Source organism: Molothrus aeneus, chromosome 10 (assembly GCF_037042795.1).
Source record: "Molothrus aeneus isolate 106 chromosome 10, BPBGC_Maene_1.0, whole genome shotgun sequence".
In the NCBI taxonomy this organism is placed as follows: domain Eukaryota; kingdom Metazoa; phylum Chordata; class Aves; order Passeriformes; family Icteridae; genus Molothrus; species Molothrus aeneus.
The window spans coordinates 1,354,818-1,366,982 of NC_089655.1; the positions used below are offsets into that span (position 1 = coordinate 1,354,818).

Below are 12,165 nucleotides of genomic sequence, written 5' to 3' on the forward strand. Positions count from 1 at the left end.
TCTTTGGATGATAAAGTAAAGTTTAAATGACCTATCAGAAGTCACTCTGACTCCTGAGAAAATCATGTTCCTTTTCTGTTTCTCTTGCAACCTGGATTATGGTTCTGGAATGTTCTAGCCAGTGTGATGAGCTTTCTCTTTGATTGGTCACAGTGGCAACGAGCAATGACAGTGAGAAAGATCCTGCAGGAAATCGTAGAGAAGCACCCCAGGTTTCACAGTATCAGCCCCCTGAAAACCAAGCACGTGGTGCAGTGGTGTCGGTGCCATGGCTACACTCCCCCTGACCCCGAGGCCCTGCGCAGCGACGAGGACTCCATCGAGGACGTGCTGACACAGATAGACAGTGAGCCAGGTGAGTCAGGAGGCACAGGGAGCTCCTGCTGCCAAAGACACTGCTCATTAAATGCCTGTGCAAAAGCACATCTGGAGAAGGATATTCCTACTTTCCTTATTTTCACTTAATTCACTCTGGAGTAACACAACTTGGAGGTGGTAAGGGCAGGCCTACAAGAGGGGCTGTCCCTTGTTCCTATCAGTCCTGATGTTTTTCTGGGGCTTCTCTTGGTTTTTATTGTGCTTTGGGGCCCTTGGAGGCTCAGTGTGGATGACTCTCATGGAAGATGATCCTGGTTCCACAATGTAATCCTTTATAAGTGGATACACAAAGTAGGCACAGGGAGTAATGACATTTCTGTCCTTAGGTACACTTAGCCTCTGTTAAGACTTATCATGCAAACAATGTGAATGAGTTCAGGTACAGAACAAAAAAAAAAACAAACCTGGCAGTGGCAGTGTGGAGCTCAGTAGGGGTTAATTTACCTCCAAAAGTGAGGTGAATTGGCTGGTGTGAAGCTTCAGGCTTTGTGTTACAGCTGCTGTGTTATTCCATTAGCATAGCTCTAGGATCCCATCAGTTCATTTCAGTATGTTTTAAAACCACGTCTTTAATTTCATCCATTCTTCACAAGAAGAGTGAGCTCTCTTGTTTCACCTTCAGATAATGCCTTTCCAAAAGCTGAAAGTTTTTCTGTTGTGATCATACAGGGATTTAAGGTATTTCACAGAAGTGTATGGAATCGATTACATGTTGTAAAGTCTGGCCCTGCATTGCAGTTGTTGAATGTGGAAAGGAAGCCTACATCCACCTTATAATATTTATGTCTAAATCACTGTATTTGTGTTTGTCTTTGAAGAGTAGAATCTGTTTGCTGCATTGCTTTGCACTGGAGGTTTGACTGGCTTGTATCAGTCATGCAGAGAAGAGGTTCCCTTTTGCCATTCCACTGTGAACCTGTCTTCTGATTTTTTTCTTAAGAAGCATGATAAAGCTCATCACAATGTAAAAGATGATTTAGCACTACATGGTGCCTACATGCAAAGGCTCCACTTCTCTAAGCAAGTTGAAGAGCATCAGACTGATTTGCCAGTTGCCAAAAAGCTTAAAAGGCTTCTGTGAGAATGTTCAGAGACTGACATGAGCTGGTTTTATATGAAATGCAGCATTCTTTATTGGTGTAGGAGCAGATGTGGGAGAGAACCATGAGTGTCATGAAGATATAATTAGAAGGCTCTCAATGACTGTTTGCGTTTCTGTTCATCTTTATATTTGGTAGGCACTACAAAAATAACTTGCAATTACCTTAATTTCTTACCATATTTTGAGTGTGCATCTGTTTATAAACAGCTTTCTATAACCTATCATGTGTTTAATTGATTGCTTCTATTTCAGAGTGCCCTTCATCTTACAGCAGTGGTGAGGAGCTGTGCCGAAAACTGGAGGAGCTACAGCAATTTCTGAAACAAGAGCCAGAACATGAAGAGGAAGTAGATATTCTCAACTTCAGTGAGCCATTAAAAATAAACATTAAGAAAGAACAGGAGGAGAAACAAGAAGAGATGAAGTTCTACATGGCTTCCTTGCCTGCATCAGAGTTTGTGAGGGACACTGCTGAGAAGGTAATAAGTGCATCATAAAGCTGATTAGAGCTGTTGTTAAGCTAGTTGTACTCTTACATTTATTTAGTTGCATTTCTTTCATCTATATAGACTTCAGGACTTTTAAATGAAATTTTTTATACATGCCCAGGAAAAATTGGACCTTCTGACTCAAGGCACACAGCTGCCAGTTCTGCCAGGGGAAAGGAAGAATGCCAGCTGGGAGCTCACTTTCAGAGTAACTGTTTTGCAGGGCTTAGTACAGAAAAATCATCTTGAAAGGCTAAAAGCAAGGATAAATGAGGGATGAGGAGCATTAGCACTGAATTCTTCCTGACCCATCATGCAAAAGATGTGGACTTGTTGCTTGGAGCAATGCTGTGTAATAGCAGTTCCTGAAAGGGGTTATAAGAAAACTCCACAAACTTCTCTGCTGCTCAGATCTCTTCCTCCTGTTCAGTTTAGGGCAGGAGAGAGGGGGGGGTTTGGTCATGGCAGCAGGAGAGAGAGAGGAGACTGACCTGGCTTTAGGAAAGAGTGTTTTTTGTTGTACCAGAGCAGCAGGAGGGATTTACATGGGGCAGTTGTTGGAGAAAGAAAGGATTCCTGTCCCCACCTCAGCTGCTGACACCAAGGCACAAAACCTTGGTCCTGGTCTCTTGCTACATAGGTGGCAAAGGCATGGGCACAATGAGAGTGGAACTGAGGGATGAAGGACTTTTGGGATGGAACTCCTGTGCCAGGAGTCCTGTTTGAAGTGGTTTCAGTGGCCATAGCTGGGTGCAGAAAGATGATGAGTAGATGGATTGAAGATATGTACAGCTTTAAAACAGAGCTTCCATTCTCAACCCAGAGATACCCAGTGCAGCCTGGGTTTTTCTGTAGACTTTCTGAAACAAAAACTAAAACCTGCTTTTGTTTCTTCTCACTTTTAGAGGCATTTCTACAGGCTGTATTAATTTTATCCAGATTTTTTTTTAAAATTAAGCCTGAGATTATACTGCTTGACAGTTCTATATGTCTACTGACTTCTCTTTTAACTACCCCTTGTTATAGGGGGTTTTTTTCTGTTAATCTCATCTAATTCTAGTACAATGTGCATTGTGTTTTTTGATATACTCATTCTTTTTTCTCTCTTGTATTTCACAGATAGGGATTTCTTTTCAACCTGCTGAGGTACAAAAGAATGTTTATGCATCTGTAATAGAAGATATGATTTTAAAGGTAAGAAATTACTTCACAGGAAGAGCTTGTCTGTAATTGTATTAATTCAGCAATTAGAAAGAAAGATGGAATATCTTTATTAATGTTCCTTTATCAAATCAAAGTCTGTCTTTCTGCATGAATAGATAGATACATAACTGCCCAAAAAGGGTTATACACTTTTGTGGGGGTTTTCAGCTTTCTAACTGATCTGTTGGCTTGGACACAGAATAGTGATGTGCAGATTCTCACCACAACAAAGGTACTGACTCATTCTGTGATTTTGAAAGTACCCTTTGCTTTGTCCTTCCCTTCAGAACTGAGGGGGATCTTTCAGATTGTGTAAGACTTGGTTATTTTATACAAGGTTAGCTATATTTTCCTAAATACTCCTCAGTTACTTTGCCCAGGTTGTCTCTGCTGGGAGACTGCTGAATTCTTGTGGAGAGTAACAGTTCTGCCATGTGTGAGAAACCATTTCTCCATCATTATGGAAAAACAGAGAAATGGTTTTGCACTAAAATTTGAACAGCAGGGTTCTGTGTTCTTAGGTTTGGACTGAAAGCTAATACAGATTATTTCTAGTAGCACTCTGGTGTTTTTCATGCCAAAGATGATTTTGGGGTTGTTTATACAAACTGCAGCTTATCAGAAGATGAGTTTTACAAAATCTATTTGATTCCAGGTGGCACATGCACTCATGTGCATGCCTGTGCTGTGCTCCCTGTTACTGCACAGTACATCCATTTATAGACACAGATTGTAGCCATCAGGTTGCTCCATTATAATTGTAGAGTTATGCCAGCTTTCCTCACTGAACATTGCAGAAATCTTTCCTCTGGTCTTGAATACAGCACAGAAAGCCAAGAGCCTTAATTAGCTTTTGACTGCACCTTGGTTAAGCCAAGTGTTGGGCATATGGCTGCTCAGGCTGGGAGGCTCCTGTGAGGGTGTTTTGACAGAAGCCTGGTGACCACAGGGAGTGGTACTGGCTCCCAGGAGAATATCTGCAGTCTGCCACGTACAAAACCATCTCTGGTGTTTGAGAGGAGGGGTCCTGAAGTGAGTGCTCTTGGAAACTCAGGCTCTGGAATGCTCGATCCACCCTGGGCACGTACAGCTCTGCAGGTCTGGAGGGACAGCAGGCTGGGCAGTTGCAGCCTGAGCTCTGTGCACCTCTGGGTCTCTTTCTGTTAAATAAACTCATGTATTAAGTAATAAAACTCACTCAGGTGTCTTGAACTGCCCTGTGCTGACCATTTGAGGATTGAAGCCAGCCAAAATTTCAGCTGCTTCTACACTGATACTTGAGCAAATAGCAAGTTCCTTTGCTGTTTTTGTCATGGTGCCTCTAACGCTGTCTCTTGTCCCAGGCTACTGAGCAGCTGATGAGCGATATCCTGCGGCAGGCGCTGGCTGTGGCGTACCAGACAGCCCCTCACAACAGGTACAGCACGGGCTGCTTTGGCACTGCTCACACCAGCACTCAGGCTGGAATGGCTTCGGGAGCTTAGTCAGGCTTTGTGTGGCTCAGACACAAGACTGAGGCAATTTATGGACTGTGCTCTGAGAGGAACCGAGCCTTAAGAGGGGTTTGTCATTTCGTGGCTCCCTAGTGGGAAAGGATGGGAACATAAACATTAAAAACCGAGGCAGGGTTCTCTGCTGTTGCCATGCCTCAGAGGCACATGAGCTGTTTCTGCACAGCCACACTGCAAGGACCTGCTCACTCTTGTCCATCTCAGGCTGCTGTGTAGACAGCTTAGCCATGGCCTGCCAGAACTTAACCTAAATAATCTCTGTTTTACTGATGCACACTTTTCTGCCTCATAAAATTACTTGGATTGGAAGGGACCTTAAAGATCGTTGTGTTCCACCCCCTGCCATGTGCAGGGACACCTTCCACTATCTCAGGTTGCTCCAAGCCCCATCCAACCTGGCCCTGGACACTTGCAGGGATGGGGCAGCCACAGCTGCTCTGGGCAACCTGTCCAGTGCCTCACCACCCTCAACAGTAAAGAAATTTTTTTAGAATCTATTGATTAGGCCACATTTTGATTTCTGTTCAGCAGCATTATTTGGGATAGCTTAAATTGACTTAAAAAAACCCAAACACTATGAGAAAATGCTCAGTTTAAATATTCACATGTATGCAGTACATAAATATTTACCTAATATATTAAAAAGTATGTATACATGCTATATGTAGAAGTACATACACAAAAATTAGGCTATACAAGTTCAAGAATTCATGCTTTAGTGCTTAATTTTCCTGTCCCAGTGCCCAAGAGGTTTCCCCCCAGTCATTTGAGTGGCTTTTTTTTGTGCTGTGATATTTTAATGCTTTCCCTGCATTGCTCTAACACCTGCTCTTATATCCTTTTTTTGCTTTGGTTGTTAATTTTGACTTGCTGCTTTATGGACATGTGTTTTTTTGTGTATTATAATAGCATCTCTGATGCATTCCCTGCAGGACTCCAAGAGAGATCACAGTGATGAATATTCACAAAGCCATCTGTAATATTCCCTTTCTTGACTTCCTCACAAACAAACATATGAAGATACTAAATGAGGAGCAATGAAATAGAGCAGAGAAGGTGCTACAGGAAAGGTGGATTTATGACTGAAGTTGGGCTGACAAATCCAGTATTTCTGTAGGACACTATTACATTTATAACATTGGGCTACTAGATTGTTACCTCCAATTAAAGATGCACCTTAATGCAACAAAATGATGCTCTGTTCCAAATCAAGTTGTTAAATGTCAGTGTTTACTTGGTAAGTGTATGTTCAGTGGCTGAACAAACATTGTCAGTTTGCATCAAGTTGCTAGCTGTGAGAGACTCCACAGGCCTGGTCCCTCTGAGACAGCTCTGCTGGTGAGACTGAACTGGTTTTTAAGATGAGAAATGATGTTTTTTAATGCAGTCTACATACAAGTTGGTTTCCCCATGCAGCGAGCAGGGCACTTGCTTTGGCACTCTGACTATGGGAGAAGTCCAAGGCAGCTGTGTGAGGTGGGCCATTGGAGTAGATGGGTGGATTAGGTGTGGATTTGGGGGAGCAGAAGGCTGATGGCAGCAGCACATTTGGCCCTTCTTGCCTGAGCCCTGAGCGTGATGGATGTGACTGAGAACACAGCTGGGTAGGTTTGTCAGCAGCTTACTCAGCTAAGTGTCACCTAACCAGATTCCTTGCCTCTCTAGAGGAGCTGTCAGGTGCCACTTTTCTTAGTCACCTTGGGAAGGGTGCACTGGCAGATCCTCAAGCAAGATGAACAAACCACGATCAGGCGTGGAAAGATTTGACTGACCACTTGTCCTGCATGGGAAAGGAGAGGAACAGAGACCACATTCAGAGTTTGGGCTGCCTGAAACGCTTCACTTGCCCAGCAAGTGCCTCCCCAGGCTGCCAGAAGGTTTGAAGAGTGCTGGAGGGCAGATGACCAGCGGTGCTGTACAAGTCTTAATGTTGTAGCAGCATTCACCAAGTATCAGCCTGAACTGTGAAGTGCTGTGGGAGCAGCACTGCTTTGGCCTATGTTCTGTTTGACATGGAGAGGCCTGGTGGGATTGAAAAGTCAGAGATTTGCTGCCTGTGGGGAGATCCTCTGATGGCTTGACTGCAGGAAGAAGTTCTGCTACTAACCCCAGCACTTACCTGTCTCAGGAACACCAGTGGTGAGGGAGACATGTCTGCAGCCTGGCTATCAACACCTTGCTGAAGAAAGCTTCGTTGGCAACATCCTGACCACCCCACATCCACCACCCCTTTGTCCTGCCCCGTGGGTGCTTGCTGGTAGTGTGAACAAGCCATTGTGAAGTTGGTGGGACTCCTGTGGGACTGTAGTGCTTTCAGCATGCTTGTTTTTTCTGGCAGTGCTGTCATGGGTGGAGCATGGGCCAAACAGCCAGAACCTCCAGTGCTCTGATCTCAGCTGGGTCTCTGATCTGCTGCATGGCCTTTGATTTAATCACTCTGTGCCTCAGTTTCCCCATCTCTGAGCATGGGGAGCAGGATACCTACCTCACAGGGGTGTACTGAGGCCTCGCTCTTGTTGGTGCCGTGCTTTGACAATACAAAGCCTTTTATAAACATTAAACTACAGTTATCTTTCTTGGCCTGGGGTAGGAGCAGAATGTTATCTTTTGGTGCTTTTTTGGGGCTAGAACACAGGCAATGGTAACTACAGTAGTGTGCAGGAACTGCATGCTGAAAAATGCTTCAGTTCAGCTTGGAAGGAAAGTAGTGTAAGTTTGATGCAGTGGTTAAACTGAAGGAAGCACTGTGTACCTCAGATGGGATGCCACCTGTCTTCTCCATCTTGAATGAAACCGGAGTGCAGGAAAGCCCCTCTCAGTTCATCACAGCTAACAGGGAGCTGCAATTCTGTTGAATAAAAGAGTGGCAGAACCTGACCCCTGACTCTAGGAAATGGGACCAATGGATGAAATCCAAACAGCATTTAGAGAAGGACTTAAATGCCCCCTTGGAAGGACATTACAGATGCTCTGGATTCAGAAGCTAATCCTGGCTTGCTCGGGTGAGCTGAGTGCAGGATTGCCTGTGAAAGGAAAGGGCACAGCTTAGCCCTGACATTATTTTATCAGCTGAGGTCAGTGTGATGGAGTTGAGCAGCAGTGATTATGTTCCAGCTCAGTGTTGAGTTGGGAGGAATCCAGGTAGCTGGGGAGCTGCAGGCTCCCTGCTTTGTAGGCTGTAGTGAACCTGGGGTCTGTACTGCTTTCAGGCAACCCTGTACACTTCATGAAAGAGAAGGGCATTTTCAAGATCCCTGTCACTATCACGACAGCCTGCAGGTTCTGTGGCAACAGCCTTGTGGGCAAACTCAGTCGTGCTGTGATCTGCAATGACCTCGAGTACTGTGTGCAGTTTTGGGTGCCACAATATAAAAAAGACATTAAGCTATTGGAGAGCATCCAAAGGAGGGCCACAAGGATGGGGAAGGGCCTGGGGGGAAGCTATGGGAGGAGTGGCTGAGGTCACTTGGTCTGTTCAGCCCGGAGGAGACTGAGCAGAGACCTCACTGTGGTTTTCAGCATCCTCCCGAGGGGCAGGTACCAGTCTACTCACTCGTCACCAGGGACAGGACCCAAGGGAATGGCATGAAGCTGAGTTACAGGAGGTTTAGGTTGAATATCAGGAAAAGATTCTTCACCCAGAGGGTGGTTGGGTACTGGAACAGGCTCCCCAGGGCAGTGGGCACAGCACCAAACCTGTCTGAGTTCAAGCAGCATTTGGACAATGCTCTCAGACACCTGGGGTGACCTGTGCAGGGCCAGGAGTTGGACTCAGTGATCCTTGGGGTCCCTTCCAACTCAGCCTGTTCTGTGATTCTGTACACATGCATTTCCAGCCCCTGCCTCTTGCAGGCTTTGGTTCTGGGATTCTGATAACACCCAGAGCAGCTTTTGAGGATGCAGGAGCTCATCTTTGGGCATCTGTTTGCAAATTGTGGCTTCTTTGCCTGTGTCCTGCTTTTCTGTGAGGAATGGAGTTTCAGAAAAAGTCCTGAACCTGGCCCTCAAGCAGGCAGGCAGGTACAGAACCTCTTGTTCTTAATGGGGTTCTTGTAGTGGAGATCTATTGCTACATTTCTGAGCAACCACAGGTTATTCTCCTAGGAGATGCTATATTATTAGTATATAAAGTTTGCTGAAGAAAAATAAACTGTTAAAAGCAGATAGAAAATGACACATTTGTTTAGTTCTTCAGATGTAGGAAATGTTTGCAACAAGTTCTTTGCATTTTGAATAGTGGTGGGAGAAAAATTCGTTGGTGAGAAGTTCCTGTGGGAATTGCTTGGAGATAAGATAGAGGTTGTGGAATTTCACACATCCCTTCAGGTATTTGTGGAATGCTACAGGTGCGGTGTGTTGAAATGTTACAGTATATTTCTCTGGCTTTCTGAAGAGTTAAAGATCTCTTTACGAATATTGCCCCTATTTGTAATGCTGAGTGTTTAAATCCTTCATGTTATCTGTATTATACTGTATAATTGTGTAATATACGTATGTTTACAATAAATTCTTTTATTAGCTGTGCTAGGATTGCCTTGACTGTCACCTGTCACTCAAAAGTTTCTCCAGATCCACACATATTTTTGTACTCTGTGTATTCAGAATGTTGTTGTTAGTTCTGGATTCTTATCCAGAGGAATTGATCTGAAGGAAAAGGTAATTTTCCCCTTTTCTAGTTATTTTAAAAAGCAACTGGTTTTGGAAGCTGGGGGAGGGGAAGCCAGGAACTGAGCTCCTCCCAGTTTTCATCTTCCAGATGAGCCTGTTTAAATAGCAAATCATTGGTTTGTGTGGAAGACTTTTGAAAAGTAAGGTGGGTTGAGGTTGGTCCAGCTGCCAGATGCCCACCCAGCTGCTCTCACTCCACTTCAGAACTCAGGAGAACGTAACATGTCTTACATGGGTCAGGATAATGTACCACAGAATCACTAAGTTTGGAGAACACCTCTAAGGTCACCCAGTCCAATAGTGGCTGCCAAGCCCACCATTAACCATGTCCACAAGTGCCACAGCTACAAGTCTTTTAAATGCCACCACAGATGGGGATGTCACCACTGCCCTGGGCAGATCAACGAAGTCCATAGATAAAAACATGTCAGGTACTGGTTGCTGCCATCGGCAAAACAGGCTCCACTTGGGGAAAATTAGTTGAACTTACTGCCAAATAGAAGATGAATGGTGAGAGGTAAAGACCGAAAAAAAGCCAACCCCCCTCCCCCCCTAAAAAACGGGGAAAAGCCCCCAAAACCCCCAAATGCTTCCCCCTCGACTTCTTTTCTGGTGTCTTCAGTCCTCCACCGCTAACTGCTGCCTCCTCCCTCCCTCAGGCCGGCCACGGCTCCTCCGATGCTTTCGGCGCCCTCAGCTGCCCGGGGGCGGCGGGAGCCGGCGGTGCCCGGCACGGGGCAGCCCCTCCCCTCACGGAGACCCCCTCACAGAGACCCCAGCACCACAGCTCCCTCCTCTCAGAGACCCCCTCACAGAGATCCCCACTGTTCCCTCCCCTCAGAGGTTCCCCTCAGAGACCCCCTCATGGAGACCCCCTCACAGAGATTCCCCACCACAGCTTCCTCCTCTCAGAGACCCCCTCACAGAGACCCCCCCCACAGTTCCTTCCCCTCAGAGACTGCCTCACAGAGACCCCTCACAGATATTCCCTTCAAGACACCCTCACAGAGATCCCTCCACAGCTTCTTCCCCTCAGAGACTGCTTCACAGAGATCCCTCACAGAGATCTCCCCCCGCTGTTCCCTCCCCTCAGAGACTGCCTCACAGAGATCCCCCCCCGCTGTTCCCTCCCCTCAGAGACTGCCTCACAGAGATCCCTCACAGAGATCCCCCCACAGCTCCTTCCCCTCAGAGACCGCCTCACAGAGATTCCCCCCACAGCTTCCTCCCCTCAGAGACTGCCTCACAGAGCCCCCTCACAGAGATCCCCCCCGCTGTTCTCTCCCCTCAGAGACTGCCTCACAGAGATCCCTCACAGAGGTCCCCCCACAGCTCCTTCCCCTCAGAGACTGCCTCACAGAGATCCTCACAGAGATCCCCCTACAGCTCCTTCCCCTCAGAGACCGCCTCACAGAGATCCCCCCACAGCTTCCTCCCCTCAGAGACTGCCTTACAGAGCCCCCTCACAGATATTCCCTTCAAAGACACCCTCACAGAGATCCCCCCACAGCTTCCTCCCCTCAGAGACTGCCTCACAGAGCCCCCTCACAGAGATCCCCCCCGCTGTTCCCTCCCCTCAGTGACTCCCCTGCCACAGCTCCCTCCCCACCACCCCCTGCCAGCGCTAGGCACCGGCACTTGACATGGACAGGAACCGAAAGAGTAAGCCAAGTTACCAAACTTCTGTGTTCTCCCTGCCCTGTGGGGAGAAGCCCCGGCTGTCTGTGAGCAGACTAACACGCTGTTGGTTTTGGAAATGCTGCAGACCTCCGTGTTAGTGCTACATGCCACAGAAGAGCCTCCTGCCCTGGAAGTAAACGCAGCCTTTCTGGGCTGCATGGCACCAGCAATCCCTTTGTGGCAAACCAGGTTGGTCCTTAGGATCAGACATTGCTGCAGTGGCCAAGGTAGAGGAAATGGGTGTGACTAAGGTAGAGGTGATAGGTTTGCATCTGATTGTTTGCTCTCAAAGAAATTAGTGCAATGCAGAGAGAAATGTGCAGTTTATGAAAGCAAGCAAATCAGTAATGAGCTGCTTGTGAATTTTGCAAGTTCACAACAAGGTCTCTCCTGAGGAATGGTGCATTTCCCACACCAAAGTTTACATTGAGCATGTGGCAGTGCAGGTATTCACTGCTCCCTGCCACAAAACTCACCTTCAGCATCCCAACAGGCCAGGTGTCAGCAGGATTAAACAAAACAAGCAGGTTCAGTCTCACCCTAGAGATAGTAAATTCTAATGTTACAGGTCCTTTTTAAAGGACATTTCTTTATGTGTCAAATAATCCTTACTTGCAGTGTGATTCACAATTGAAAATCCTTGAGGGACTTGGACATGGGCCCAGAGCAATTGGGAAGACAAATACTAGTGTGAGAGCAGTGTTGGAAGCAATTCTGGCATCACGACTTCCTGGAGCCTGCAAAACTCATGTAGATTTGACTTCTTCAGAGGAATTTGGTGTGATACCTTTTGATTTGGCTGAGGTGGGCATTTTCATACAAAATCAGGTAAGTTGCAGACACTGACAGCCAGTGGCATCACCCTGGATGTTACAGTGGTAAGTACCTGCTCACTTTTCCTTCTGTTCATTGCTCAGGTACATTGAGCAGCAGCTTGTGAGCCTTTGGCTTCCTCCTGGAAGTCTCTTGAGGCATAGCTAGAAGAGGTATTGCACTGTCTAGGGAAGCTGCTTTTATCTTCAGCACTTTTACTGACTGAAATGTTCTTGGGAATAACTGTAAAGCAGTGGTCTCTTTTAACATTCAATGCTATTACCTTTTCCTGTGATTTATGTGGGATGGCAGAGTGAAACTG

The 12,165-nt window shown here is 46.3% G+C and overlaps 1 protein-coding gene across 1 annotated transcript in view; it reads left to right on the forward strand.

The window, feature by feature from the left end:
• The window catches only part of YEATS2 (YEATS domain containing 2), a 48,746-nt gene extending 39,539 nt beyond the window's left edge, over positions 1-9,207 (forward strand). The window contains exons 27-31 of the mRNA XM_066556496.1: positions 154-355; positions 1,733-1,959; positions 3,088-3,162; positions 4,515-4,588; positions 5,615-9,207. Coding sequence (XP_066412593.1) covers positions 154-355; positions 1,733-1,959; positions 3,088-3,162; positions 4,515-4,588; positions 5,615-5,723 — 687 coding nt within the window. The 3' untranslated portion in view covers positions 5,724-9,207. The remainder of the gene's footprint in view (positions 1-153; positions 356-1,732; positions 1,960-3,087; positions 3,163-4,514; positions 4,589-5,614) is intronic.
• The last annotated feature ends 2,958 nt before the right edge of the window (positions 9,208-12,165 follow it).